General features: G+C 45.6%; 1 protein-coding gene across 6 annotated transcripts in view; it reads right to left on the bottom strand.

Annotated features, from left to right (window-relative positions):
• NTRK3 (neurotrophic receptor tyrosine kinase 3) overlaps nucleotides 1–27,791 on the bottom strand; it is a gene marked incomplete at its 3' end in the record, with an annotated part of 369,901 nt that overhangs the window by 137,597 nt on the left and 204,513 nt on the right. For all 6 annotated transcript variants that reach the window (XM_082619630.1, XM_082619631.1, XM_082619632.1 and 3 more), the window contains one exon: nucleotides 6,193–6,381. In XM_082619630.1, the coding sequence (XP_082475756.1) occupies nucleotides 6,193–6,381 (189 nt within the window). The remainder of the gene's footprint in view (nucleotides 1–6,192; nucleotides 6,382–27,791) is intronic.

Here is a 27,791-nt window from a genome sequence, read left to right as displayed (position 1 = left end):
TGAACCCTGCTGTAAACTATGGACTTTAGTTAACGATAATATATCAATATTTGTTCTTCAATGGTAACAAATGTACCACACTAACGCCAGATGTTAATAATAGGGGAGATTTTGGTGGGGGAAGTGTGAGGGGGTAAATGGGAACACTCTGTACTTCCTGCTTAACTGTTCTGTAAACCTAAACCTGCTCTAAATTTTTTTTTAAATTAAAAAACTGACTTATCCCCAGGGCCAAGTATTTCCTTATCTGAAGGCAACCATGGTCCCTTGGGAACTTGATTTTGGGGAAGAATTCAGAAAGGAGGATAAGTCCCAACAGCCAGACCAAGGCTGACCCAGCTTCATGACTATAGGGACCTTCAGCCAAGGTTGTCTTCCCCATAGGGCTGTCCTTATCCTGGAAACAGGGAGAACATCGAGCCTCCACAATACAGCATTCCTCAAAAGCCAGCTTCCCTGAGTCCAGGAGGTGGAGGGTAAATGCTTGTGGACCACTAGAATCCTAGGCAATGTGATCTGACAGGGAAAGGATGCATCCTGGAGTCAGTAGGTCTGGGTTTTCATCTCAGGCTCTCTCTTAACAGTTGTATGATCTGGGACAAGTCCCTTAAGCTCACTGAGCCTCAGTTTCTTTATCTATAAAATGGGTGTATTAGCCTCTCCCTCAGAGAGTGGGCGAAAGATTGCATGAGGTAAAAAATGGAAACCCCAGCCCAGGGCTTGGTCCAGAGGAGGCTGTCGATGCATATCAATGACCTTTCCCTCAGTCTGTGACATCTCTCGAGAGCCTGCGCCTGGAATGAAGACACACTCACCAAGCATCATCTGACACACGGTTGGTTGGCATCTTCTCCAACCCTAGTCCCATGCTGTGCTTCCACAGACAATGGAGACTGGTAACACAGGGGACTTCCCTGGTGGTCCAGTGGTAAAGAATCTGCCTTTCAACGCAGGGGATGCAGGTTCGATCCCTGGTCAGGGAACTAAGATCCCAAATGTCGCGGGGCAACTAAGCCCGAGCGCCACAACTACTGAGCTCACGTGCCTCAACGAGAGAAGAAAAAACCTGCACGCCACAACTAGAGAGAAGCCTGTGCTCTGCAACTAGAGAAAAGCCCGCGCACCGCAATGAGAGATCCCACGTGCTGCAACTAAGACCAGATGCAGCCAGAAATAAAAATAAATAAGTAAATAAATAAAGGAAAAATTAAAAAAAAAAAGACTGGTGACACTTAAGAGCTACTTCCTGGAATAAGTTCAAAGTCAGGTTTGGGAAACAGGACCCACATCTTTGAGAAGGGACAGGACGACCTAAGATTTTACTCAAAATCATGCAAGACTACTGTGCATGGCTTTTCCTCTAAGCCGTGGGTTCCCAGGAGGGAAAGGTCACTTTGCAATAGAATGGGCCTAGGAAGAACTCACAGGTGGTTGGAAGTGAGCCAGATGCCCAGTGACGAGTAGGTACAGGAAGGAAGAAAAGGGAGTGAGGGGATGCGGGGAGGGAGATGGGCATTTCAAGCGGGAATTACACTGTGGTAACAGTCGGAGGTGTGAGCTTGGAGGGAGACCTGGAAAGAAGTGACTAGGGGTAGAGGCTGGTGCATCAGCAGCAGAAAGGAGCAAGGTGACTGACACGAGGCCCCGGGAGTGGCCCCAAGGGGGCAGAGGGTCCCATCCTGCAACTTGGAGATCAGCCCCGGTGGCAGTAAGCCTCTGAGGGTAGGGACCATGCATGCCTTGTTCCCCATTGTTTCCAAAGCTGAAAAGAAGGCCTGACACAAACCCTCAATGAATATTTATTGAATAGATGAAAGGGAGAAAAATCAGCACTGAGTGAATGACTCAGATGCTAACGAAGAGGAGGGACCCAAAGGAATATGCTCAAGTTTTACCAAGAGAACTCAGGGGCTCCTGGGGAAACAGAGCTACGAGACAGGGAACGTGAAGAGGTATAGCGCTGAGTGGAAGGGGACAGTGTCTGAAAGGGGAGGTGAAAGCAAAGGATGGCTGGCCAGGGTCAGGGAGAGTCCCTGACTACAGGCCCACCAGGAGGGGAGAGGTCAAAGGGAGGGGTGGAGAGCTGGGAATGCTAACCCCAGGAAGATGGGGCACCGTACCCTCTGAGACAGAAACAACCTGAGAATAAAGGCAGACAGCCTGGCCTGGGGACAGAGGGCAGGAGGGGAGTGTGACACGGCTTAGCACCCCCAGCTGGCCTCTGCTCTCTCAACCAAGAGGCAAGTTGTCCTCTGAAAATGGGTTTGGGAAAAGGGGATGAACAGAGAACCCCAGGGCCTTGAACAGAGAGCCAAGGAGCCTTCCAACCGAGCAACGGGCAAAAGCCAAAGCATGACTCCTAACACAGCCGCCTGCAGTCCAGCCCAGCACAGGCACCACAGCTGCAGGCCAGAGCAGTCACAAGGGGGACAAAAGTCACCTAGTACCCAACGTTGCTACAAATAGCTTGAAACTTCTCCCCAGTGACCCACCTAGACCGGGCCTTGCTGTCTCATTCAGAAGGACCTAGCCTCAAATTGGCTGTGTGACATGGAGGGCTGTACCGGTTTCCTGATGCTTTCGAGCATCAGGGAGCTTTAAATAAATAATGAGGGCGGCCTCGCTAGACTGCAGATTCTATATCCAACCCCGAAGAGCAGCATCTTTATTCAGCTCTTCCAGAACCCCTGGAAAGGCCGAATAAATTTAGGATAAAGACAATGCCAAACGCAGAGGACTCGGGAACACAGGTGAGGGGCTGCAAGCACCTGGTAACGGATGGTACTAGGTGAGCTCTCAACATCCTCACAGCCCTGACACACTATGAAAACTGTTATGGACCACACTGAAGACAGAGAGAAAGTGAGAGGCCAGGAGAGGAGCAGCGTCTTAATCACTCCAGCCAGAAAGGTCCCACCATTATGATAAACACGTGTGTAAAGAAAGAAAAGCACTTCTGTGCTAAATCCATCACCGGAGGACTGGCGGAAATGAGGCCTAAAGTCAGGTAGCTATGTCCCTGCGACTACTTCCCACAGTCCGCATTGTTAAATGGGACGAGTGAAGGGACTCAGATGGGAGACCCCCCACCCCGGGGCCCCAAGATATGAGCATTTCTCCACCCTTAATCCCCTGCTTCTTGCCATCCCCCACCAAAGGAGTGACCCCAGCCCCGTCTGCAGCAGCATAAACGTTCACTGCTTATTTATCCGCCAAGGCGCATGTGGTTTTAATTATTTATGATAGTGTTTCATCGCACATGGGGATGTGTCTTGGAGTCCCTTCCCTTGACTGATGAAGCCTTTGTAATCAGAGACCTGCTGCTTCCCAGCCGGTAAATCTCAGCGAGGAGAGGGCCAGGCGCTCCCTTCCAGGACTGTGTGAGTCAGTCATGGATTCAAAGAGGGCGGATTAGCCAAATCCGGTTACAAGGCTCCTGCACGTTGTTTGTCCTTGCCACACGTTTTCTGAAAACAATTAAGAGCCACCCGCTGTCTACTGAGAGGACAAAACGTACCGCTTCCCTGAAAAGGGTATCTTCCCTAATATCAGAGGGTTTGGATAAGCTGGATTCATCCAGGGATTCTGCTCTGATGAGGTCTTGTTTGTTCCCTCCTCCCTCAAGTCTTGTCACTAAACCTGCTTCCTCTCTGTCTCCACCGATCCCTTCCTGTGTACACAGAAGTGCTGTCTGGACGTAGAAAGGCCGCCTGCTTTGAGTCACAAACACAAGGAGCTGTGGAGACGCTTCTCCTCTGCACCGTTTCCCAGGGCAACAGCTCCTTGGCTGGGAGCTGGGTCCTGACATCAAAGGACACTCAGAACCCACCGGTCTCTCCACGGTGCCCACTTATTCTGATGGCCCAGAGGGATCTTCCTCCCCACATGCCAGATTCGCCCCATCTGGAAACTATGCCACCACCTGGTATCAGGAGCCCATGGGACCCTACTCTACCCCAGGGCCCAGAGTTTCCACTACAGGGAACAAAGCCCATCCTCATTTTTCCCGGATTCTGTCTTTAAGAATTCACCTACTCGCTACAATTTATGTGCAACCCCAGAACACACACACACACAGCGCTTTCACAGTCATTCACAAACATCCGAGAAGTGGTGACAAATTTGAGTCACCCCACATGCACATTCCCAGCTGAGGTTAAAAAGCCATGCTCTGCTTTCTCGTTTCAGCTCTCATACTGTAAACAAGTGCCCTTCTCGTGGTCTATCCAATGCCACCTTCTTTGCATATTTGTGCTTTTCGTGGGTGAGATCTCAGTTTAAAGCGGCCGCAAGCATAGTGCTGAAGCTCTGTCTAGTGTTCCTATGAGTGAGAAGGCTGCGATGTGCCTTATGGAGAAAAGAGGTGTGTGTGATAAGCTTTGTTCAGGCATGAGTCATAGTGCTGTTGGCCACTATAAGTTCAATGCTAAGGAACCAACAGTATGTATTAAGGTGTCTTTAAACAGAAGCACACATAATACAGGTTACATCTCGATCAGCTGATAAAAGTGTTATGACCAGAGGCTTGCATGAACCTAACCCTGGATTCCCCCGAGGAACAATGGTCCAGTGTTCGCTAATTTAGTGGTCAAAGTGACTTTACAGAATACTTGGAATAACGAGAATCAGTTGTATATTCAACAGCAATGCCAAGCCTCTATTCAAATACCAATAGCACTCTAGAAAGCTCAGCAGCGCCAACCCTGGACCGAGCTTGGACCCATGCTACCATCCCAGAAGGGCTTTCCTCCCAGCCTCACCGAGGTCAGTCCAGGATGACCCTGATCTGAGGTGAGAGCTTTAGCCAGAGTAGAACCATTCTTGGCACTGCCTTCCCCACTGTTTATCTGAAATGCAGGTATCTTTCTTCCCTTGCCCAGCCCTGGTCCAGAACCCAAGTACCCTTCCTCTAACTGGTACTGATGGGGGAGTCTGATAAGCCCTGAGACAGATTCTGGAGGACATCAAGGTTGGGAGGCAAATGATGACCTTACCCTACCCTGATTCTAGCCCAGTCCCTCCCACTGTGGCGATCCTCTCACTAAAAACAGAGGCAGAAACACAGAAGCGAAGGTGGACAGGGTGGCTGGATGCCCACTCTGCTATAAGATGGACGAGAGGGGGCAGCAAGAGTTCTGTGAGCTACAAAGAGTGTAGCCCAAGTATAGAGCTCCGCCAGCAGGGAGAGCAAGACCAGAGGCATTTCTTCCTAGGCTGACCTGGGACCAGCTGACCAGACAAAGAGAACAGATTGGCAGAAGCCCCCGGGCAGGGAAGGGGGACTCAGCCTCCCAGAGCCTCGGGTTTCCTGTCTGTAGATGAGGCCTTAACCTACCCCATCCCTTCTGTCCCTTCTAGCTCTAAGGCACTCTCCAGGTGTCTCTGTTCCCTCTCCTGACATAGCTGACCGTTTCTTGGGAGCAGAAGCCGTGGGAGGGGAGGGGTGTGCACTGTAGTCGCTGAGCCTAGATTGAGCCTGGGGACACAGCAAGGGAAACAGCTGCTGGATGGAGGGCCAAGCCACGGAGGCACCAGGAACGGGGAGAGGCCCTAGCAGACTCAGCAGAAATACAAAGGGAGGGGCTGAACCACCAGGAGGGAAGAGAGATAAGGAAGCAGGTGCCCTGAGCCCTCTGATCTGAAGGAGACATCTGTAGCGGGGAGGGGAAGGGTCCTAGCACCGGGGCCATGATTTGATTCTCAGAACGTGCACTTCGGGGCACTGGAGGGGCAGCTAGAGAGAGGTTTCCATTCGAAAGGTCCTCACCGCCCCTTACTCCCTTCCCCTCTAGTGGAGGCTGGGGCAGCGGGTCTGACGACCTCAGGGGCTGTTGTCTGGACAGAGTCAGGGTACATTTCCTGAATACACAGGCCAGGTGCACAGGTACAACCAGCCATGTCTGTGCCCCCTGCCTTACTGGGAACACATCTCCAGGTGGGGCTGGGCCTCCTGCCTCCAGGCTGCTCCCCGCCCCGCCCCGAGCCCGCTCTGCCCAGGGGGACTCTGTCCCAGTGGTGTCCCCTCACCCAGGCTATTCTTCAAGTTTTGAAGCAAAGAGGGAGGGTCTCTTAGAGAGTGGGAGGTTAGCAGGTGGTAGGTCACCCCAGAAGGTTCCAGAACCCCAGCTACGTGGTCTATCGCCATGCCACCCTCCCTCCCCAGAAGGGACAACATTCTACTGTGGTACTCACATGTGTCTGGCTTGTGGCAGTTGTGTCCCTGACGGAAGTACTGGGGGTTCTCAATGACCGGGATGCGAGTCATGCCGATGACCACTGTGTCCGGCCCGGCATCCAGGGACGAGGGCGTGGTGATGCCATGGTTGATGTGATGCAGTGGGCTGGCTGAGTCCTCCTCGCCACTGATGACAGCCACAGGGCCTGCACACACCAGGAGAGACACAGGACCCCGGTGAACTCACATCCAGCCAGTGCCCAGCCCTGCCCACAGACCTTTTCACTCTTTTTCCCACCACATTTTCCATAGGAGCAAAATCCACTGGAAGAGTATTCCCTGAATTCTCTGGATTCTGAATTGAGAATAACCCCTTAATTCTCTTTCACGAGAGGGAGAAAAATCTACCTCATCACACCATGGAAACAGCTGCAAAATAAGAGTGAATCTAAATGATTATGATATGAAGCATTCCCACTTTCCCCAAATCCAAGTTAGTTCAAAATAATTAAAAGTTCAAATAAGTTTCTTTGCTTATATAACAACAGGATTTAAAAAATGACCTAGCGGTAGTATGCAGCCTGTCCCTTGTCTCTTCAAGAGCTTTCAAAACTACTGATGCTGGGTCCCACCCTCAAAGATTCTGATTCAGTTGGTCTGGGGATGCAACCTGGGCATCAGGATTTAAAAGCTCCCTTGTGAGTCCCAAGTCCAGCTAAGATCTGGAGCCTCTCTTTAGGACCTTGGAGGCTGAGAAACTTTTCAGAGTGGCCATCAGATGCCCACAGGAGTATGAAGTAACTTTCCCTGGATTCTGCTATCAACCCTCCCCAGCCCACAGACAGGCAAGCCCAATGTGGGCTTGGATCTAACTCCGGCCAGCTTCCACAAGCGACAGCACTCAGGCTGCAATACTATTAGCCTACAGACAGCTGGGCTAGCTGACCCACTCTTGAAAGTTCCATATTTGCCCCAATGGCTTCAGAGAACACCATTTGCATCTTCACCAACTCTAACGCCACCATATTCTAACCCCAAGAAGAAAACCAGTAAATAAGGTGATTTGCGAACACAAGTTGAGAAAGATGATTAATGCTGCTGTCTTGGTAGAGAAATGATTCTTGGTGGTGTGATTCTCCCACAAGTACAAATAACACTCCTGTAAAGTGAATTAGCTGTGACTGTTTGTGGCTTTCTACAAGTGGCATTTTAAATGGCTGCTTTGCAAGACACATGGTCCCAAGACAAAGCACCTGCTGTGGTTTGGTTTTGCAGCTTTTGAACAATATTCCCACTACAGAAATCCACTTACATCTTACTGAAGTTTATGGGGAGAATATTTCCCATCAAATAGCAAGGTGAAGTGCCAATGAGGCAGAACTAAATGGAGGATGGGTAAATGCAAACTGAGGACCCTGAATTCCACTCCGTTAGCACAGACAGGCTTATTTCAATCCACGACAAATGTCTGACTGTGCTTGGAGACCATGTGAAAAAAGTAGCAGTAAGGGGTTGCCCAAATACTCGCAGGCATCACGTGCCTTGCAAAAAGAGGCCAGTCCTCGAAAATACCCTGTAAACTTTTCTGAAACACTTCACAGTGATTTCCAGTTAAACATGGAATGCTGAACACTGGTCTTTAGCCTGCTCACCCCAAATGCTATTAACATACAAAGGAATTAAAGAAATATTGGTGCACAAAGAGGAAGAGGGGAGACAAGAGGAAATGAGATATTTCAACAACGTTTTGGAAGATGAGAAACCAAAGGACGAAAAGCTCGCTTACAGAGAGGAAGAAGATAGGGAAGAAAGGACCACCAGGTCTGCGGCAGGGAATCATGACAGGAAGTCAGTTCTGCTGGGGAGACCCAGTACTTGAAGGGTCAGGGGACCAAGGAAGGCTGCAGTGAGGCTCGGGGCTGGAACAAGTCACCCCGGCCATCACCTCCCCCCACATCCATCAGAGTCTAGTGGTTTCATCCCAGAGAAATTGAACCTGAAACGTTCAGGAGAGGGCTGGGGTGAAGCACGAGGCAGAGCTCCTTCTTCTTGCTCCTAAAACAACAGAAACGGGACTTCCCTGGTTGTCCAGTGGTTAAGAATCCTCCTTCCAACACAGGGGACGTGGGATCGATCCCTAGTCAGGGAACTAAGATCCCACATGCTGTGGGGCAACTAAGCCCACGCACTCTAGAGCCCATGTGCCACAACTACTGAGCCCATGTGCTCTGGTGCCCGCTTGCCGCGACTAGAGAGGCCCACGTGCCACAAGGAAGAGCCTGAGCAATGCAACGAAAGATCCCGCATGCTGCAGTGAAGATCCCGCATGCCGCAACTAAGAGCTGACGCAGCCAAATAAATAAATAAATATTTTAAAAATAATAAATAAAACAACAGAAACCAGGAACAACACTGCTTACCCAGCCACCTCACCCTTGGTCTTGCCTCAAATACCACCACCCCAGAGGAGATTAGAGAATGCTTCTCTGGAGAAACTAAATGCCTTAAAATGGACTTCTGGAGAGTGACATGTGAGGGTCTCCCAAGGAAGTCGAGCTTACATGGCAATCATGCCTTAGTGAAGCGGGACAGTTGACAAGCTCCACCGTGCACACAAAGCAGGATCTTATTAGCTTTCTAGTGTTCAGTTCCTAAATACGAAGAAACAGTCCAGGATCACCAGACACTTCAGCAAAGCTTCAGCATGAAAGAGGGGCACAAGACACACAATCAGGGACCTGCAGGAAGCAGAGGCAATTCAGGGAGCAGAAGACTTTTCAAAAAAAATCTTCAGAAAGATAAATGAAGACATTGCATCCAGAAAACAAGATGATACTTTAAAATGACCAATTAGAAGGCAGGAAAGAATCCTTGAGAATTGTGATCATCAAAATTTGAAAGTCATAGAAGAATGGAAGATAAGTCAAGAAAATGTCCCAGAAAGTCAAACAAAAAGGAAAAAGGTGGTAAATAGGAAAGAAAAGATATGAAAATTAAAGACTCGATCTAGAGATCCAACATCTGATTAAAAGGAGAGAGAAAGAGAGAGACAGAGGGAGAGGGACAGAAAGAGAAAGACTGAAAGGCCAAGATAAAAAAATATGGAAAAATTTGCCTAAAATATTATCTACGCAGTTCCCAGAACAATTAACACATACACAAGAGCATGCATGCATGCACATGCATGCACGTGGGTACGTACACACACACACACACACACACACACACATCAAGACACAAAGTTATGAAATGCCAGAACCATGAGGATAAAGAGAAGATGCTAAGAGCTTCCAGGAGGATGGGACAGGTCATATTTCAAAAGGAACAGGAATCAGAAAGACAGCCTAATTCTCCATAAAAACCTAATACTGTTACTGTAACTGAGCAAATTCCTTCAAAATTCTGATGGACAAATTTTCAACCTAGAATTCTATACCTAAAAATGTATACACCCATAGAAAGGGCAAAAGGGACATATTTGCAGACATGTAAAATTTTACCTCACCCTTTCTTAGGAAGTCACGTGAAGTGGAAGGTTCAGCAAAACAAAGGGGCAAAAAAGGAAACGGGAGTCAGGGATCCAGTTCCCAAAAGACCAAACAACAGAAGGCCCCCGACACACTGGCCTTTTCTGTTCTCAGAATTACAGGACATGGGTTGTTACAGCAACATGGAGGAAGGACACCAAATCAGGAGGAGTTTGGAGAAGACAGAACATTGGACATTCGAATCTGCTTTCATCAAGTCAATGGACAAAGCGAGTGAGCAACAAAATGGTCCAAAAGCCTGTGCTTTAAAACAGTGTCAGCTTTCTCGACATTATTTATTCTGGAATCTGAAAAGGGCTGGGGAAAGAGCCATGGGTAGAAGTGTCCTTCTATAGTCTCCCAAGCCATGGAGAGGATGGATGGGGAGGCCCACAAAGACCCAACAGAAATAAAAGAATAAAGCAGACTAAGGAGCCCTGGAGGACCCACTACTTAAAATGCAGATGGAGAAAGGGGAGCTGAAAAAGGAGAATGAGAAGAAATGGCCAGAGAAGGCTGTTGTCTTAGAAGTCAAAGTAGGAGAACTTCTGGAAGCTGAAGAGTATCATATACAGAGGCCAAGTAAGATGAAGAATGAAATCAGGCCACTGCGTTTGACAATAAGAAGGCGGCTTTAATGAGAACAGTTTCCATAGAACAGTAGAGGAAAATATCATATTATAGTGGGTTGAAGAGCTAGAGAAATCACCATCACCATCATCATCATTTTTATCATTGAGTGCTTCCTATGTATCATGCTCTGGAAAGGTAACTTCTTTATCTTTATACCTTTATACCTTTATGTGCAACCAGCATCCACTCCAAGAATCAATTTCCCTTCCCAAGTCTGGCTGATTCTCCTGTCCCTTGCCTCAGGGGGAAACCCACAGACCTGTGGTCCCTCTGGGAAAGGAAGCATTTCTTCTCACCTGAATATCCACAGAAAAGAATTTATTAAGATACAAAGAAGGGACAAGTAATTCAGGGGACATCTCAGCTGTGTGGGGAGCTCTCTTCTATTTTCTGAGCCCTAAGGCAGGTCAGGAGGAGTCAAGCTTGCTGTCTTCTGAGCTCTCAACACACACACACGTCTAGTTATCTGTGATGGGCCTCTCTGCTGTCACTAATCCATTCCTAATTGCACATTTATTTTGGTATGCAGCACTAATAAACAAAAAGAAGGAAACGGGTTTATAGCCCTTCTGGTAAGTTCAAGCTTTTGAGAGAGACCTGAGGGAAGACAGGTCTGCTCAGACACTCCCATCACATGATTCTCTTCCCAAATAGGTGGCTTTTTTTCCCTTCAGACCTATGGTGGGTTTTGTTCCCTCAATCACACCATAATAGAACCATTAGATAATTAGAGACAGCTTGATGGCCCCGACAGGTGTCCTGCCCAGCAGGATGGTCCAAACTGTCTTTCCAGAGTCTCTCTTTCCCTCCCTGCTCCTTCTATAGGAAAAAATAAGGGAGCAGAGCCAGGGATGGCTCGGATTTTCATAAGTGGTTGATTCAGCGTAGGGCTCAATTTCCCCCAGAAAGCAAAGGTCTCTCATGGGAACACAGGTGGAATTTCACTACAGTACAGTGAGCTCTGACTCAGGTGGGCAGGGCCCCCATCGCAGGGAAGCTGGGGGTTGCAAGCCACCACAAGGCCTGCAGGGACATGGCATCCTCAGAAGCCTCTGGAGACTCAGGGTCCACAGTACAAAAGGGGAGGGGAGGAGGAAAGGAGTGCATTGCATACAATGAAAGAGGAAAGAGCAGCAGCCTCCCTGGTAATGCATGACCACAGAAACACTCACTGCCTCTTTCAGATCTGAGGAAGAACCTCCTTAGAATCATCTCTCCAGTGTTTCTTACCCTTGTCACCTAAATCCCCTTCTGTTCCACGAACACCCTAACTTACAAAGCATTAACAATTCTCAGACATTTGGCCCCAAGAACACCCAGTCATTGACTCTACACTCTGGCATTTGCCCAGGCAATGTGTGGAAGTGGAAGTCTCCAATTTCCAAAGGAATGACTTGGAGTCCCAAGGATGTGGTTACAACGAAAGGGAAAGGGAGGAAAAATAAACCAACTTTTATTAAACACCTACTATATACCAGAAATATTGCTGGGCATTTTGTTCTCATTTGATCCTCCAAAAAATACTTTTATCCCCATGCAATCAACTGGAAAACTCAAATAAGTTTGGTTTTTCAAAAATCACTCAGCCAGGGCTTCCCCAGTGGCGCAGTGGTTGAGAGTCCGCCTGCCGATGCAGGGGACACGGGTTCGTGCCCCGGTCCGGGAAGATCCCACATGCCGCGGAGCGGCTGGGCCCGTGAGCCACGGCCACTGAGCCTGCGCGTCCGGAGCCTGTGCTCCACAACAGGAGAGGCCACAACAGTGAAAGGCCCAAAAATCACTCAGCCAGGAAGTGACGGAGCCTGTATCTGAACCTATGTTCATCTCCAAAGTTCTTCCTCTTCCCACCAAACTACCCTATTTCTCAATAGGATGGCTGACACCTAGTATTTTTTATAAATAGCCAGAACTCGGTGTGAACACATGAGCCCATTAAAGAAGCCAAAACATCACATCTGAATCAAGTCACCTAGGAATAGATCACCAAATATTTTCCAGGCTGAACCAACCCATATAAGATAACTTTGGGCAGTCAAGGCCAATATTTATGGCTAGATTGTAAAATCCTGGAGCCAGAATCCATCCATTTCTATATTCCTTCATTTATCCTTGTACTTCTTTCCAAAGTGGGGCGTGGAGAGGTGGCAATCTCACCGAGCAATTCAGAAAACCCTTTTAGAAATTGTGGTCATCATGACTGCTGTTCACCAAGTATTTCCAGGCACCTGGTAGGAAGGCAGTTTTCTGCACTCCTTGAGGTGAGGCGGTGCCCTATCACTTTCTCTGGCTAATGAAAATGAGCAGAAGTGATCTGTATCGCTTCCCCATGGAAGCTTGAAGGTCTCGTGTGTTGATAACGTATCACCTCACACCTGTTAGAATGGTTAGCATCAAAAAGGCAAGCAATAACACATGCTAGTGAGGACATGGAGAAAAGGGAACCCCTGTGCAGTGTTGTTCGGATTGTAAATGGTGCAACCACTGCAGGAAAAAAATATGGAGGCTCCTCAAAAAATTAAAAAATAGAACTACCATATATTCCAGCAATTCCATTTCAGAGAATACAGGAGTCCCCCCATTATCCACAGTTTTGCTTTCCGTAGTTTCAGTCACTGGTGGTCAACCGTGGTCTGAATAGTAAATGGAAAATTTCAGAAATGAATAATTCATAACTTTTAGGTTGTGCACCAATCTGAGTAGTGTGATGAAATCTCACACTGTCCCTCTCCATCCCATCCTGGACATAAATCACCTCTTGTCCAGCACATCCCACCCATTAGTCACTTAGTAGCCGCTGGGTTAAAAGATCGACTGTCATGGTATCACAGTGCTTGAGTCCAAGTAACCTTGCTTTTACTTAATAATGGGCCCTAATGCAAGAGTAGAAATGCTGGCAATTCAGATATGCCAAAGAGAAGCTGTAAAGTGCTTCCTTTAATTGAAAAGGTGAAAGTTCTCGACTTAGTAAAGAAAGAAAAAAATCATACACTGAGGTTGCTAAGATCTACAGTAAGAACCAAGCTTCTATCGGTAAAACAGTGAAGAAGGAAAAAGAAATTCATGCTAGTTTTGCTGTTGCACCTCAGACTGCAAAAGTTACTACCACAGTGCACGGTAAATACTCAGTTAAGATGGAAAAGGCATTCAATTTGTATAATAAGAGACTTTGAGAGAGAGAAACCACACTCATATAACTTTTATTACAGTATATTATTATAATTGTTCTATTTTATTATCAATGCACCAAATTTGTAAGTTAAACTTTATCATAGGAATGGATGTATAGGAAAAAAACATAGTATACATAAGGTTTGGTACTTTCTTCAGTTTCAGGCATCCACTGGGGATCTTGGAATGTATCCCCCATGGATAAGGGGGGGACTACTGCATATCCATAGGCAATGAAAATACTATGTCAAAGAGATATCTGCACCCTCACGTACACAGTACCATTATTTACAATAGAGCAGACATGGAAACAGCCTAAGTGTCCATTGACGAATGGATAAAGCTGTGGTATATATATACCAAATGGAAGTGGTATATATCAACCAATTTGATATGTATATCAAATGGAATATTATTCAGCCACTAAAAGGAGGAAATCCTGCCATTTGCAACAACATTAATGGACCTTGGGGGCGTTATGCTAAGTGAAATAAATCAGAGAAAGACAAACACTGTAAGATCTCACTTATATGTGAAATCATAAAAAACAAACAAATAAAAACAAGTCCTGGGGATATAATGTACGTCATGGAGACCATAGTTAATAAAACTGTACCGTGTATTTGAAAGCTGCTAAGAGAGTACATCTTAAAAATTCTCATTACAAGAAAAAAAATGTGTAACTATGTGTGGTGATGGATGTTATCATTTCACAATACACACAAATATTGAATCACTATGTTGTACACCTGAAACTAATATAATAATGTAATGTCATATGTCAATTACATCTCAATTTTTAAAAAATTAAAAGCGTGTGATCTGCCACATTTTCTTTTTCCTGCCTTGGCAATTGTGGAAGCATGAGGCAGAGTGCCAGGCAGTCCTGAGTGAGGCTCACATAGAGCTGGGGTCTCCAGCCAACACCTGGTACACATAAGTGAGAAATACAGCTTTGTTGTTTTAAATCACTGAGATTGGCAGGGGTGCTGTTTGCTATCAGCATAACCCAGTTCATGCTGACTAATTCAGGAATGAAGTCGTCTCATGTTTAACAATTTTACCTTAATCCTTTCCTTCAGACAATGAGCATGCTTCACACCATCCTCAACAAATCTCTACAAAAGTGTCTTATGAAAAGGATGGGCTTATTGTCCTCCATGATGTGATTCATCTTAAACGCCTACTCCCAACTCTCTGTCCCAAAATTAAGCTCTAATCTAATCTAATACAGTTCCACTAAGAGCCAGATCATGGCCTCCTTTGTTGAAAAAAAACTCCACCCTACCTCACTCTGACTTGGGAAGTATAAGAAAACAACAAACCTGGATGGGTCTCATGGTTTTTTAATGTGTCAGAACGAAGCAAACAAGCCAACCTTTGGATTAAGAAAATGATTTTTTAAAAACTTCAACCTTTTCCTACTGATAAAAATCAAACATTGACATGTCCCTGGTGGGTGAGAGCTTTGCATCAACAAATCTGAGAGCCGGAACTCATAAAACAAAATAAGTGAAAGCACAACAAACACAATTAAAAATCCAGCCATGCTCAGAGAGGGATTCCATTTACAGTCTCATAAAAAGGGCTTAGTCCTCAGAGGCAAACAAAAGAAAATCAGCTTCTTAATTTTTATTGGCAGAGGTGGGACAGAGGCCAAATGAACATAGGCTGTGCCCAAGAGCATACCTGGGGACAAGTCACCAACTGTTCCTGGACCAGCTCCTGTGGTCCCTCCCCTCTCTGCCTCTTCCAGCTTTCTGACAGTCTTTGCCACTGTGATCTCTGGGGCTCGCCAGGTCCTGCAGGCTGCCCAACAAGGCGTGCCCTCCTCACTTTTGCACTCCCCTCCCTGAATCTTTTCCCAAAAGGTAAGCTTTATTCTCTGGCTCCAATTCCCTCCCAGCCTCTTACAGGAACCAAAGGCTTTGTTCATGCCTCGAAGCATTCATAGCTTGGAGGTATTGCTTGGAGACTGAAAATGATGCTACCGAACAACCAGCCAGAGAACACACATTTAAGGAAAGGGAAGGCAGGACTGGCTCTCTGAATACTTGATTTCCCTTATCTCGGTTAATCATCACAACAACCCTGGTGATAGATCCTGTTATCCCAGTAACACAGTGGAGGAAATTGAAGCTCAAGGTTTCATCATTTGCCCAAGGTCACACAGTTAATAAATGGTGGACAGACTCACATCTATCTGACTTCAAAGTCTGGGCTCATTTCACTGCATCATGCTCCCTGACCCTCCAGCATTGTTTTTCTGATACTGGGACAAGTTATGATGGGTCAGTCACAGCTCCTTTCCATGCCCAGTCTTTATTCCCTTGAGACTCATTTGTAAGAGAACTGGCTTCATTGAGTGAGGCAGCTCATGACATTTCCAGGGAACTTTAGACCCACAACCCATGCACCAGGTTGTAGCTGGTAGAGGCAACCAGGAGTTCATAGACAGAGTGGCAGGCAGCAAGGGGCCTGAGAAGGTAGAAGTATGCAGCCTGGAGGGAAGGCAATTCTCATCAGCTTTCTCCAAACACTCTTTATGCAGATAGTATTTCAGAACATCCCAGGCACAAACAGGAAGTGAGTAGTCACCTTCCGATTGCGTGTATAAGCCAACTGGAGTACAGTACCCTGGTGTTTTTGTCCAAGGATTATAGCTCAAATCTCAACTTTTCTAAATTCAGCATTAGCCACTGTACTAGTCAGTGTTACCCCAAAATAGAGGCATTTGTTTCCTCTAAAGAATTATCCATAGATTTCCCCCATCGTCTTGGGGACTGTGTGTGAATGAAGGCATGCTGAGCATGCTATACTAGGTGTTGCCGTGTTGGATCACCGATGTCTCCATGTCCTTCACCCACTCACTCATGTCACTTTTTTCACTCCCCTACCTATATTGCATAATCTGATTTCAACACTAAGACCAAGAGAATGAGAGTCCAAATTCCTGCGGGCTAAGCCCAGATGCCTCTGACTTGACCTGGCTCACAAGTGGGAAACAATATCTAAAACCCCATCCGTTGACCTGTGGATGGTTTCAATGTGAGGTTCTTTAAATTAAAGTGAGGCATGGCTAGTTAGAAGAGGTAGAGACAAAACTCTTCAGGAGAAACTTGGGACCTTACAGGCACTGGCTCACGGGGGGCTTCCCCACTAGAAAAGCTTCCCACAGTTGCCTGGTCCCACCACACTGCTTTCTGGGCAATAGTTATCCAAGGTATGTCAGGAGGAAACCCCTTGCCTGGTATTTCTAAGTACCTGTGGAGTGATGCCATGGCATAGTGCCACCTATAGAAAACCCTGCTTCCTTCTGCAGAGTGATGGCCTCATAGGCTCAAACAAAACACCGTAAAAATAGCTGATGTCTGCTGAGCACTTACTGACCAGCGGGCACTGTTCTTTCTCATTCAAGGCTCACAGTGGCTCAGGGAAGTGGGTCCTATAATTAGAGTCAGAGCGGTTGAGTAGTTTGCCCAAAGTCACACAGGTAGTAGGCGACAGCGTCGTGGTTGTAGCTGGCTGTTGGACTCCAGAGACCATAATCTCAATCACTCCCCTACCTACCTTATGGTACATAATTATATGGCCTCAAATCAGTGAGATCTAGAATGAAAACACTTGAACTACAATGCCCCTAAATCAAAGACGCTGAAATGAGGCCTGAATTTAGACTGGAGAGAAACCGTGAAAGTCCAACAGCTTCTTCCAGACGAGTCTGAGATTGTAAACTCATTCCCAAGCCCTGAGTGTTCACACACAGCTCTCCCTGGGCTTGGTACAGAGCCCATTGCCTTACATCAGACAAAAAGACATTTCTCCCTTTGCTAGAAAATGCTCAGTGGAAAGGTCTGAGGCCTCCTAGGAGTCCCAAGTTAGTGAGGAAAATGAGAGTTACAGACCCTAGAGCTTTTTAGAATGGGGATCTTATGATTTGGTGCATTAAACCCCATAATCTAATAGCAGTGGAAACCCTCGGATCTGTGTGACATTTTACTGCTCCAAGGCACCTTCTTATCCATGGACTCAATTACCACAGCAACCCAATGGGATACTCAAGATAGAGACTACATTGCCCATTTTACAGATGAGGAAACTGAAGCTCAGAGCTGTTGAAATGACCTACCGCACATTCAGGGGAAAGCTGTGACTTCAACCCAGCTCTTCTGACTCCCCATCCAGTGTTCTTTGGAGCTCACAACAAACTTAATCCCTCTAGAAGTGTCAGGGGTGGCCATGGATCGCAATTCTCCATCTAGGGAGTAAGATCCAAAGTGGTGTCTCTGGGAGCTGCGAGGACTCCCCACCAGATGGATCTTTGTGGAAGATCAGAGATTTCATGAGTTTAGCTGTGAATCTCTTCTTCTAAAATTAGAAACTCATGAGACTGACTTAGAAACCACAGGGCCAACGCACGTGAAAGAGAAGCATAAGAAACCCAGACAAAAGGAGACCCTGCCTCACAAAAGGCAGTACAAGGTCAAAGTCAGCGCTGTGAGTGTCCAGCGAAACTATCCCAAAGAACACAGATTCTTGTGGTTGTCACTGGAAGAGACACAGGGCTGTCAAGACATGCCCAGGTTTCTCTGTGGTCTCCAGACGGGGACCCAGGGTTCTCTGTTGGTGCCCACAGAGGTCAACAGTTCCTGACCTGCTGAGGGTTGTGCATGCCCTGAACCTTGCACCCTCTCACTGTGGGACCATATTCCCTGCCCTTGCAGAGATGCAAGGAGAGATGCAGGGAGAGATGCAAGGAGAGAGGCAGAGATGATAGGAAATTGCTGGTGCTCACCGGCCCTTCTGTGGCCTCTCACCTACTGCTTACTGGACCAGGGGTTGGCACCTGCCCACCTTGGTTGGCACATCTCCCAGGCCCAGCTATCTGCAAGGCAGGAATTCCAAAAAGGCTGTACATCCGGGACTCAGGGTCCTATGATAGGAGCATTTCACCCTGCATCCTTGGCAAGGATATCTCCACGGACAAGTCACTGAGCCGTCCTTTGAAATTTTACTTTGGAACTTAGTTATGCCATTGACCGGTATGGCTCTTTCTTGAATTATGATGAGCTTACACCCCAATAAACCTATCATAAGTTGAAAATATCATAAGTTGAAAATGCATTTAATACACCGAACATCATAGGTTAGCCTAGCCTACATTAAACAGGCTCAGAACATTTACATTAGCCTACAGTTGGGCAAAATTCTCTAACACAAAATCTATTTTATAATGAAGTGCTGAATATCTCATGTAATTTATTGACTATTTTACTGAAAGTGAAAAACAGAATGGCTGCGTGGGTTCAGAATGGTTCCAAGTGTATCGGTTGTTTACCCTCCTGATCGCGTAGCTGCCTGGGAGCTGCAGCTCACTGCTGCTGCCCAGCATCACGAGAGAGTATCATACCGAATGTGGCTAGCCTGGGAAAAGATCAAAATTCAAAGTACGGTTTCTACTGAATGCACATTGCTTTTGCACCACGGTAAAATCGAAAAATCGTAAGTCGAAGGTAAAATCGAAAAATCGTAAGGTTGAACCTTTAAGTCAGGGATCATCTGTATTATGATTTTCATTAGAAACACTGTGTCCTTAGAAAACTATGAGGAAGTCATATCTCTGTTTGACCCCTACATTTGAACTGTCCTGTTGTTAGACTATCCTGGGGTCAACACTGACCCATTTCCTAGCTTATCCCAACTCAAGCTCCTCGGCTGGTCCTGAAGTCTCTAGATCATAAACTCCTAAACATCAAGAACTCTCTCCTGTATGTCCTTGAACTTCTTTGAGGTCCTAGTAAAATGCTTTTAATACAGCAGGCAGTTAGAAAATATGTGTTGTCTGCATGCTATCTCAGGCATCAGTAAGCACTGCCGCCCCGAGTGCATTTAGTTTCCTAGGGCTGCTGTAACAAAATACCAAAATCTGGGTGGCTTCAAACACCAGAAATGTATTCTTTGAGAGTTCTGGAGACCAGAAGTCCCTGAACATGACCATGCTCTCTCTTGAGACTCTAGGTAGAATCCATCCTTGCCCCTTCCTCACTCCTGTTGGTGGTTGGCAGTCCTTGGGCATTCTTTGGCTTGTCGATGGATCACTCCTCTGTCATCATGTGGCCTTCGTCTCTCTGTGTGTGTGTGTCTCCACGTTTCTTCTCCTCTTTTTATAAGGCCACCCTACTCCAGTATCACCTACTCTTAACACACGTCGTAATCACATCTGCATAGACTCTATTTCCGAAGAAGATCGCATTTGCAGGTACCAGTTAAGACTTCAATATATCTTTTTGCAGGACACAATTCAACTCACACCACCAAATCTCCCATCTGTTTCCCTCTCAGCTTGGGTCTGAATGGCAGGGGCGGGCATAAGGAATGAAAGGGCATTATAAGGATGGTGATAAAACTGGAGAAACCTCAGGCTCTGGGTTGAGTTGGGAACGCACGTCATGGGCATTTAACCTTCCAGGGGCAAGTTCCCAGGGATCCTAGCACTAAGCTAGTTCCAGAATCCTAACATTTGAATTCCTGATTCATGCCACACCTTCTGAATCAGGCCTTCCCACCCACATCCTTCCCAGTCTGTGCCAGACTCTGAGCCATGCACTAGGGAGGGAAAAGAAGATGCCGCCTGGCCAAGAAGAGACTCCCAGGTCTACAACGGGGGCACACAATAGACCAGGGGACATGACACAGGTGATGAGGACCACATTACAGATGTGACCAGGGCAGTGGGGTGGCACATAGGAGACCCTAAACCAGGGCAGGAGAGAAAGGAAGGCAGCCCAGAGGAAGATCCCCAGCCCCGCAAATGCTCTAGCTTTGAGGACCATCACCCTCATCCCCACAAACAGTCAGTGCCTCACCCCAGAGGACTCCCCTTCCCTCCTGCCCTACAGACACTCTCTCCCCTAGTGCGGCGACCATCACCTCCGAGGCACCTTGAACCTCGGCCACTGCCTCTTCTCCCCACATGCCTGGGCAGCAGTTGAGCAAGGGCCTCGCGGCCCCTATTAATCTCTTGGCTCACTCATCCCTTTCACAAAGCCGTAAATATGATATAAGCATTTCATTCAAGCAGTGCTGCCACAGGAACTGGGGAAGGTGCAAAGGATCCATCGATTTCCAGCATGTGAAGGTATAAACACAACACCAAAATCAATCAAAATAACATCATATCAACTCTGTGATTGCCCCCCTTGTATGGCACGCTTTATATACTGTAGTATCTGTGCCCATTTACACACCTGCCCTCCAGCCCCCTGCAAGGGCTCTGCTGGCCAGGCCAGCACTCAGAGTGCCACACTCTCTAAGAAGCCCCTTTAGTCACACAGGGCAAGATAATGATGTCACATGCATGCTTCCCACCAGACCCTCATAAACATGCTGGAAATCCCATGCGTGCTCACACAGATGCACTCCTGAGCAAGAATACGTATGAACTCACACATAAAGCAACACTAGTTTATTGGTCATTAAACAGGTGTTTAAGGTCTACATTTCTTTACAATTTCACCCCTTCTCCATCTCACCAAAGTATGTCTGTGGGTAATGTATATACTGTACTAAAGTATAATATATCAAGGACATCAAACACTCAAACCGAATACCCCAAAACGGGGTGGTGAGGGAGATTCTAGTAGTAGTGAGTTAGCCATTAATTTTTCTAAAGATGGACACATGAGCCAGATTGGTACAAAGGAAAAGGAATCCAAAGATCTAACCATCTAATCTGAAAACGCACATTCCTCTTCAACTTTGTGACTTCCTGCAATCACTTTTAAGGCGTTATTCTTTTTTTTTAAATAGATAAACAACAAGGATTTACTGTATAGCACAGGGAGCTATAGTTAATATCTTGTAATAACCTATAAAAGGAAAGAATCTGAAAAAAATACATATGTTGTGTGTGTATAAATCTACCTATCTATCTATCTACCTATCTATAGATATAGATACAGATATAACTGAATCACTCTGCTGTATACCTGAACACAATATTGTAAACACAATATTGTAAATCAACTACACCTCAATAAAAAGAAGTAAAAAAAAAAGACACGGTTGACTAAACCTTAAGTTCACTAGTCAGATTCTCCCACCTCTGTGTGATTACCTGTCACATCCTATTGCAACAGAATTCTGAAAACAGAGATTTCCATATCCTAGTCCTAGCCAAAACTACTTCATTTTATTTTAATTTTTATTTTTTAACATCTTTATTGGAGTATAATTGCTTTACAATGGTTAGTTTCTGCTTTATAACAAAGTGTGTCAACTATACATATACATATATCCCCATATCTCCTCCCTCTTGTGTCTCCCTCTCACCCTCCCTATTCCACCCTAAGGCGTTATTCTTATACTGACTTCCAGATTAGGTAATATTATTAAACCTCCCAGTTCATAAAAACTTCTTATTTTCACGGTACCTCCTCATCAAAACCATATTTCCTGGTGAATCCATTAACCTAAAGGAGGTTCAGGTAAGGAATTAAACCCTGTCAAAGGGACAGCATCTCCTCATTTAGCTCAGATATGCTTTGTTCTTAATTACTGAAAGGGGTACCACACATCCTGATTTTCCCAAGACTGTCCTTGTTTATACCTGTTGTTCCAGGATATTTATCAATAGTGCCTCCTTTGGTTTGGATGATAAATGATATAGTCTCCCTAATAAAAGTACCTTGGGCCTCCTGTGCATGGGAGTAGAGGTTGGAGAAAAGATGGTCATGGGTAGAATCAATTGCTGTTTCAGACTCCAGACACAAGGGGGCGATACCACAAGTGGAGCAGTGAACCACTCTAGTCAACTTGCTTCCCTCCTAACTTTTTAAATTCCCTTTGAAGCAGTCTTTGGAGGGACCTGGCATGTATCTTCAAACTGTCCTTCTTGGACAGTCAATAAATATCACTTGATGATAATGATGATGCAGCCATTGATTTTCCTTTCCCTCTTCTCCCTCTGTTCCCTCCTCCTTCCCCCCTTCCTCAGGGTACAGGTCAATCAATCTTAGGCCATCTTGATCTACTTGGAAAACTTAACTCCCATGAAGCTAAACCACTTGTCCTCTGGCTCCAGTCTCTTAGAGAAATTAGTGCCAATGGAAGTGTCAGTATCAATTTCATAATGTTATTGGATGAAGGCAAGGCTGGGCCAAGTCCCATATTCCTGGCGGGCTATCAAAGTGATGAGGATTATGGGTAAGGAGACAGACAGCTCTGACAGGAAAGGCAATGACTCAAGATCAATTAGACTGACAAGCCTATCTTTAAGCCATATCACTTAATGCTGACACTGTACGTTCCCCACAGAGATTTAGAATACTAGATGCAGAGTTTTCCCGGTGTCTCCAAGGGTAACTAGAGAGCCTGGAGGCTTGCAGAGCAGCCCTTGGCCCTACACCTGTCCCAAGAGAATCTGAGCAAATGATTCTAACGAAAGAGAAGGATTTTGCTCTCATGATGGGAAGAATGAATACCTGGTCCCCGTTTTCCTTTTTTATCTTTTTCCTGCCTTCTAAAGAAAATGTCAAGATAAAATGTAGCCTATGTATTTAAATTTAATTCCTTTGCAGAGTCAAGGGATGTCTTGGGATTATTAAAATGGAAATCAAGATCCTGTAAAAGTCAAATCATCCTAGCAGGAGAGGAGATTTGTCAAGGAAGACAGGAGCAACAGTTGGAGGCCACAGGGTCCCAGGTTCTAATCCGGGTTCTTAGCCCAGCATTGCTGTGAATACAACAGTTTGCAATCAGGAACTGGTCACGTCATTTCTTTGGGGCTTCAAATGCCTCGCATAAGGGCAACCATGACCTCCTGCTGCCCGGCAGCACTGTGAGAAAATAAAATGCCAAGAGTGCCAAAGGCAACAGAGGGATCAGAGATTCTTTAAGACCCAGCAAGTTGTGCAGAAATTGTTTTTTTTGGTTGTTGTTGTTGTTTTCTGTATTTGGTAGAAGATGCACAGAAGCAACCCTGGAGCTGAGGATGCAGTGGATGGTGGGACTGAAGAGAGAGAAAAGCCAGTCTTGTCTTCTGCTAAGTGAACCATGTGCAAGGAGCATGGAAGTCATGCTCAAACTACTTTTCTAGTATGCCTAGACTATTTTAAATCCTCCAGCTTAACAGGTTACTTTCTCTAGTTCTCATGAGCTTATGTTCCCAGGACAAAAGGCATAATTTTGAGCTCCTGAGATTATAGCTATTTAAGCAGGTTTGCTTTATTATTTTTTTAATTGCTTAACCATATTTTTTGTTAGCATTCTATTAAAAACCCCACAGTGTTTCATAATGGAAGTTAAAGTTCACCTTAGTGTAACGTGTCCTTTTCAGAATACGTGTGTGTCAATGGGGTTAGCGAACACCAATATTAATGATCTTGTCACTGACTTAAGTGGTGACGCAAAGCAAAATGACATATGGGAAAGACCAGTATGGAGCAAGCCTGACCTGGATAATGTCAACCTTGGCCAGAAGGCTGCTGTCAATATTATCTGGAACTGCTGACTTCCCAAACACACTCAGAACATTGCCCTAATACACAAATGTGTGAATCCCAAGATGCCTTCAAATAGAAGACCCTTTAAAGGCACAGTAGTGCAGCTAAGGGTCTTTTTAAGGTCATTAACCAGTTGGAAGAGGGGCTGGGGGCAGAGAAACTTGACATGTTAGAAGTTCCCACTAATCAAAGATGGTTCAGAATCAATGATCCATCATCTCTGGAATGGCTGGAGAAAACTGTCGGAATATACTAGACAGTAAACAAGTTTTGTTAGGCACATACATGGGTTCATAGAGGGCCTGTATGTGGAATGTTTTTGATTTCAGATGTGATACATGTGTCTTTTCAAAGTTTCGCTAGGTAGATTAATTCATAGATATTACATATGTGTGTATATACATACACACATACACATGCACACACACCAGTGAACTAGATGTTATCTATGGAGAATCTGCTGCACTCCAGGCACTGGACTATGCTTTCCTGTATCTTCTCATTTAATAAACTACTGTTGGATGAGTATCTATTATGGCCAAGAATTGTCCCAAGCAATTTGTAAATATTGCCTCATTTCACCCTCATAACCTTGCAATGATCATGTCCATTTTATAGACAAAGAAACGGAGGCTCAGAACTATTTTATCACCCTGTCCACAGTCCCTCAGTTGATAAACGATGAAGCTGAATTCAAATCTAAGACCATCTCATGCCAAGGCCGGTACTCATCCTGTAACATAGTCTTCCACAAACTATCATTTTAAGAAAACCTAAAAAAAACAATATGAAGAATGAGAGAGCATATTTAACATTCCCCTTGGGTCTGTTGCAGAATTTCCATCAAATTCACTCTCTAATTTTATTAAGGTGTGTCCTGATTCATCACATATACAATTTAGGCTTGATACTCAAAGCCCATCAGTATCTAATTATCTACCGACCACAACTCCTACTATTAACTGAGTAAAAGTTCCTTTTGTGTTATTCCCCATATAAACGATCTACATTTCTACCCCAGTCATACCTGTGTTCCAGCCCAAGCCACTTGTCCTGATGCCTCCAGTGCACCCATCAGACCCCACACTTCCCAGGAGCCAGCTCAACTCCCACCACTGCCTTGAAGCCTTTCTTGAACCTACCTCTCCCTCTGCTTTCCCCCCATCCAGCCCACCTGGCCACTTCCTTCTCTAAATTCTTGCAGCACTTCTGAAAACCAAGGCTTCCCTGTCACTCCTCTTGTCTCCTTCTGTTGATCCTTATCCTCTGCAACTCAAGGATAAGGCTTTAAAAAAGGGAGGGGCTGGTTCTGATGCCATCTTTTTATTCCTCTCCACTGAGAAAAGACAAGAGTGCTTATCATGATGTCTAGGTCAGGAGCGCACTCCCACCGTTGTCTTAACTACTGTGAAATTAGCCAGGCCACTTAACCTCTCTAAGTATTTGTTTCCTCATCTATAAATGGGGTTAATAATAGTAACTGCCTCATCAGGCTATTGTTAGAGTTAAATTAAATATTTATGTAAACCACCTGGCTTGGTATAAGTGCTCAGTAAATGTTAATAATAATACTGATAAAGTAAAAACAAAAACAAATGGCAGTTAGCCAACTCAAGAATGTTGCTGTTGATACTTTTAACCTCTGCACTAATTATTGATTTGAGAGCCTCTTTTTTTAATATGGCCACTAATGATAGCATTTGCATTTCTGAAAGTCTCCCACTCCATGCTAGGGAATTAGAATTAACCAATGCTTCTCATCTCTGATCAAAGAAAGAGTACTTAATGATGCAAAAAAAAAAAAGAGCTTTGTTAGAGACAGAAAAGAGGATCTGAAATGACAGTTTGCCTAACTCTTCTTGGCTTCCATGGACTTCAGCCTGATTCTTCACCTATCCAGGAATTTGGTAGGGATGCAATAAATGTTAAAGGGCAGTGCTGCCCTCTGTGCTGGATGGACATAGTTCCCTAATTTCCATACATAAAGGGGAAGTGCAGAGTAAGGGATGTAATAAATATTTCTAGGTGTTCATCTGAAATAGCTAAAAGAACAGGACAGGAAGTACACATAATTTGACACGGGATTCCTCATCCCATATCATGTCCTGGGAAGAGGCTGGGAGATGAATGAGCATAGGGGGCATCTCTTCATCTCCCAATGACAGGAAACTGTGGTTCAGAGAAGTAAGCACACATGGCTAGTAAATGGAGAGGTCAATTTGAACCCACATCTGTCAGACTTAAAAACCACGTCTCTAGTCTTTGCACAGGCACATGACTGCCGTAACCCCAACATATTAGAGCCCATGGGCATCTGCTGCCAGAGGTCTCAGGGGCCATCATGTCAAAAAGCTGAGTCTCCCCTCCAGCCATGCACTGTATGATACTGTAGGTTAAATGTAATTAATGCTGATTGTAATCACTAGGAATTAATAGATTTATTATAATAGTGAGCTAAAAATGGCTTATGCTAATAAATCAATGAGCAATGAGAAGGGAAAGTGAAAAGTCTTTGGGTAATGGGGCCAGGAGTGGAAGTGGTAGGGAAGGTAGTGTATGTGCAGAAAGCTGCCAGCAGACACGACAGCCAAGGTATCACAGCAACAGAAGCATTCACTCCTGGAACAGCTTGTCAGACTCTAGGTATTTGACCACCAAGGAGCTGGAAATTAAAGATACTTTGGGCCCAAGGGTATCAGCTGACAAAATCTGGGGGCCTCATCAGCTGTGTGACTTTAAATAAGTTACTTAACCTTTCTGAACTTTGGTGTCCTCATCAGTAAAACTAGGTAATAAGTCTACCTCCTAAGACAGTCCACTCACCAAATTCGACATTTATTAAGCATCTACTATGTGCCACGCACTGTTTTAGGGACTGGAATATAGTGAGCAGAACAAAGCCCCTCTCATGGGGAGTTAACCTTCCAGGGAGATGTGACAGACTGTGGATAAGTAAGTCAATAAATACATGTCAGGAAGGAATAAGAGCCATAAAATGCAAGGGAGGGCAGAGAGGGATGGAAGCTAATTTTATATATGGGATGGTTGTGAGGGTTATAGGATCCAATGGGTTCAAAGGGCCCGCCCTGAAGTCAGCAAATGGGTGCTCCTTGAGGTAAGCAAGGCAGGAGGCCTGGAACCTTGTAAATAGTGGAAGTGTTGAGCTCTGGGGGGAGGGCTTAAGCAGTTTCCCAGGACTGATACACAAGATCGTGTAAAGGGTACTTTTCAGGAACAATCTTTGAAACCTGTAACCCCAGATGCTGCCATTCACCCTGAGTTTGTCAAAAGCAAGCCAACCATAAATTTGACTCCCAACATCCAGCAAGGCCATAAGGGACTTTGGTTCAGGGTAAGGACTATGGTGGGAGACTGTCCAAGTTCAAGTCCAGGCTCTTTGGACCTCAGCTGGGCAGGTTATATGTCCTCTCCTGTGCCTCGGTTTCTGCACCTGAATAATGGGAGAAATAATAGCACCTACCTTACAAGATTGCTGTGAGAATTAAATGGAGAAAGGTCTGGAAAATACTTAGCACAGTACCCTGGCACCCAGAAGGAGCTAAATAAATGGGAGCTGTTATGAATAGAGTTATTAAGTGGGGATACTTGTATGGATATGTTGAGATGAGAGGCTGTGATTAACTGAACTGCTAAGGATTGGAATTTCATGTCCTTAAGCAATTTGCCCTGAGTTCTCATCTCTGCGATTCGACTCTGCAGAAAGGCACTGATTGTTTCATTTGACACTACAGGAAGTTGACGGAAGAAGGTTTGCCCCCTTCTGTG

Source organism: Mesoplodon mirus (assembly GCF_964341445.2).
Source record: "Mesoplodon mirus genome assembly, chromosome: 4".
Lineage (NCBI taxonomy): Eukaryota > Metazoa > Chordata > Mammalia > Artiodactyla > Ziphiidae > Mesoplodon > Mesoplodon mirus.
Note: the sequence above shows the minus strand (reverse complement) of the source record. Positions and strands in the feature narration are given on the sequence as shown.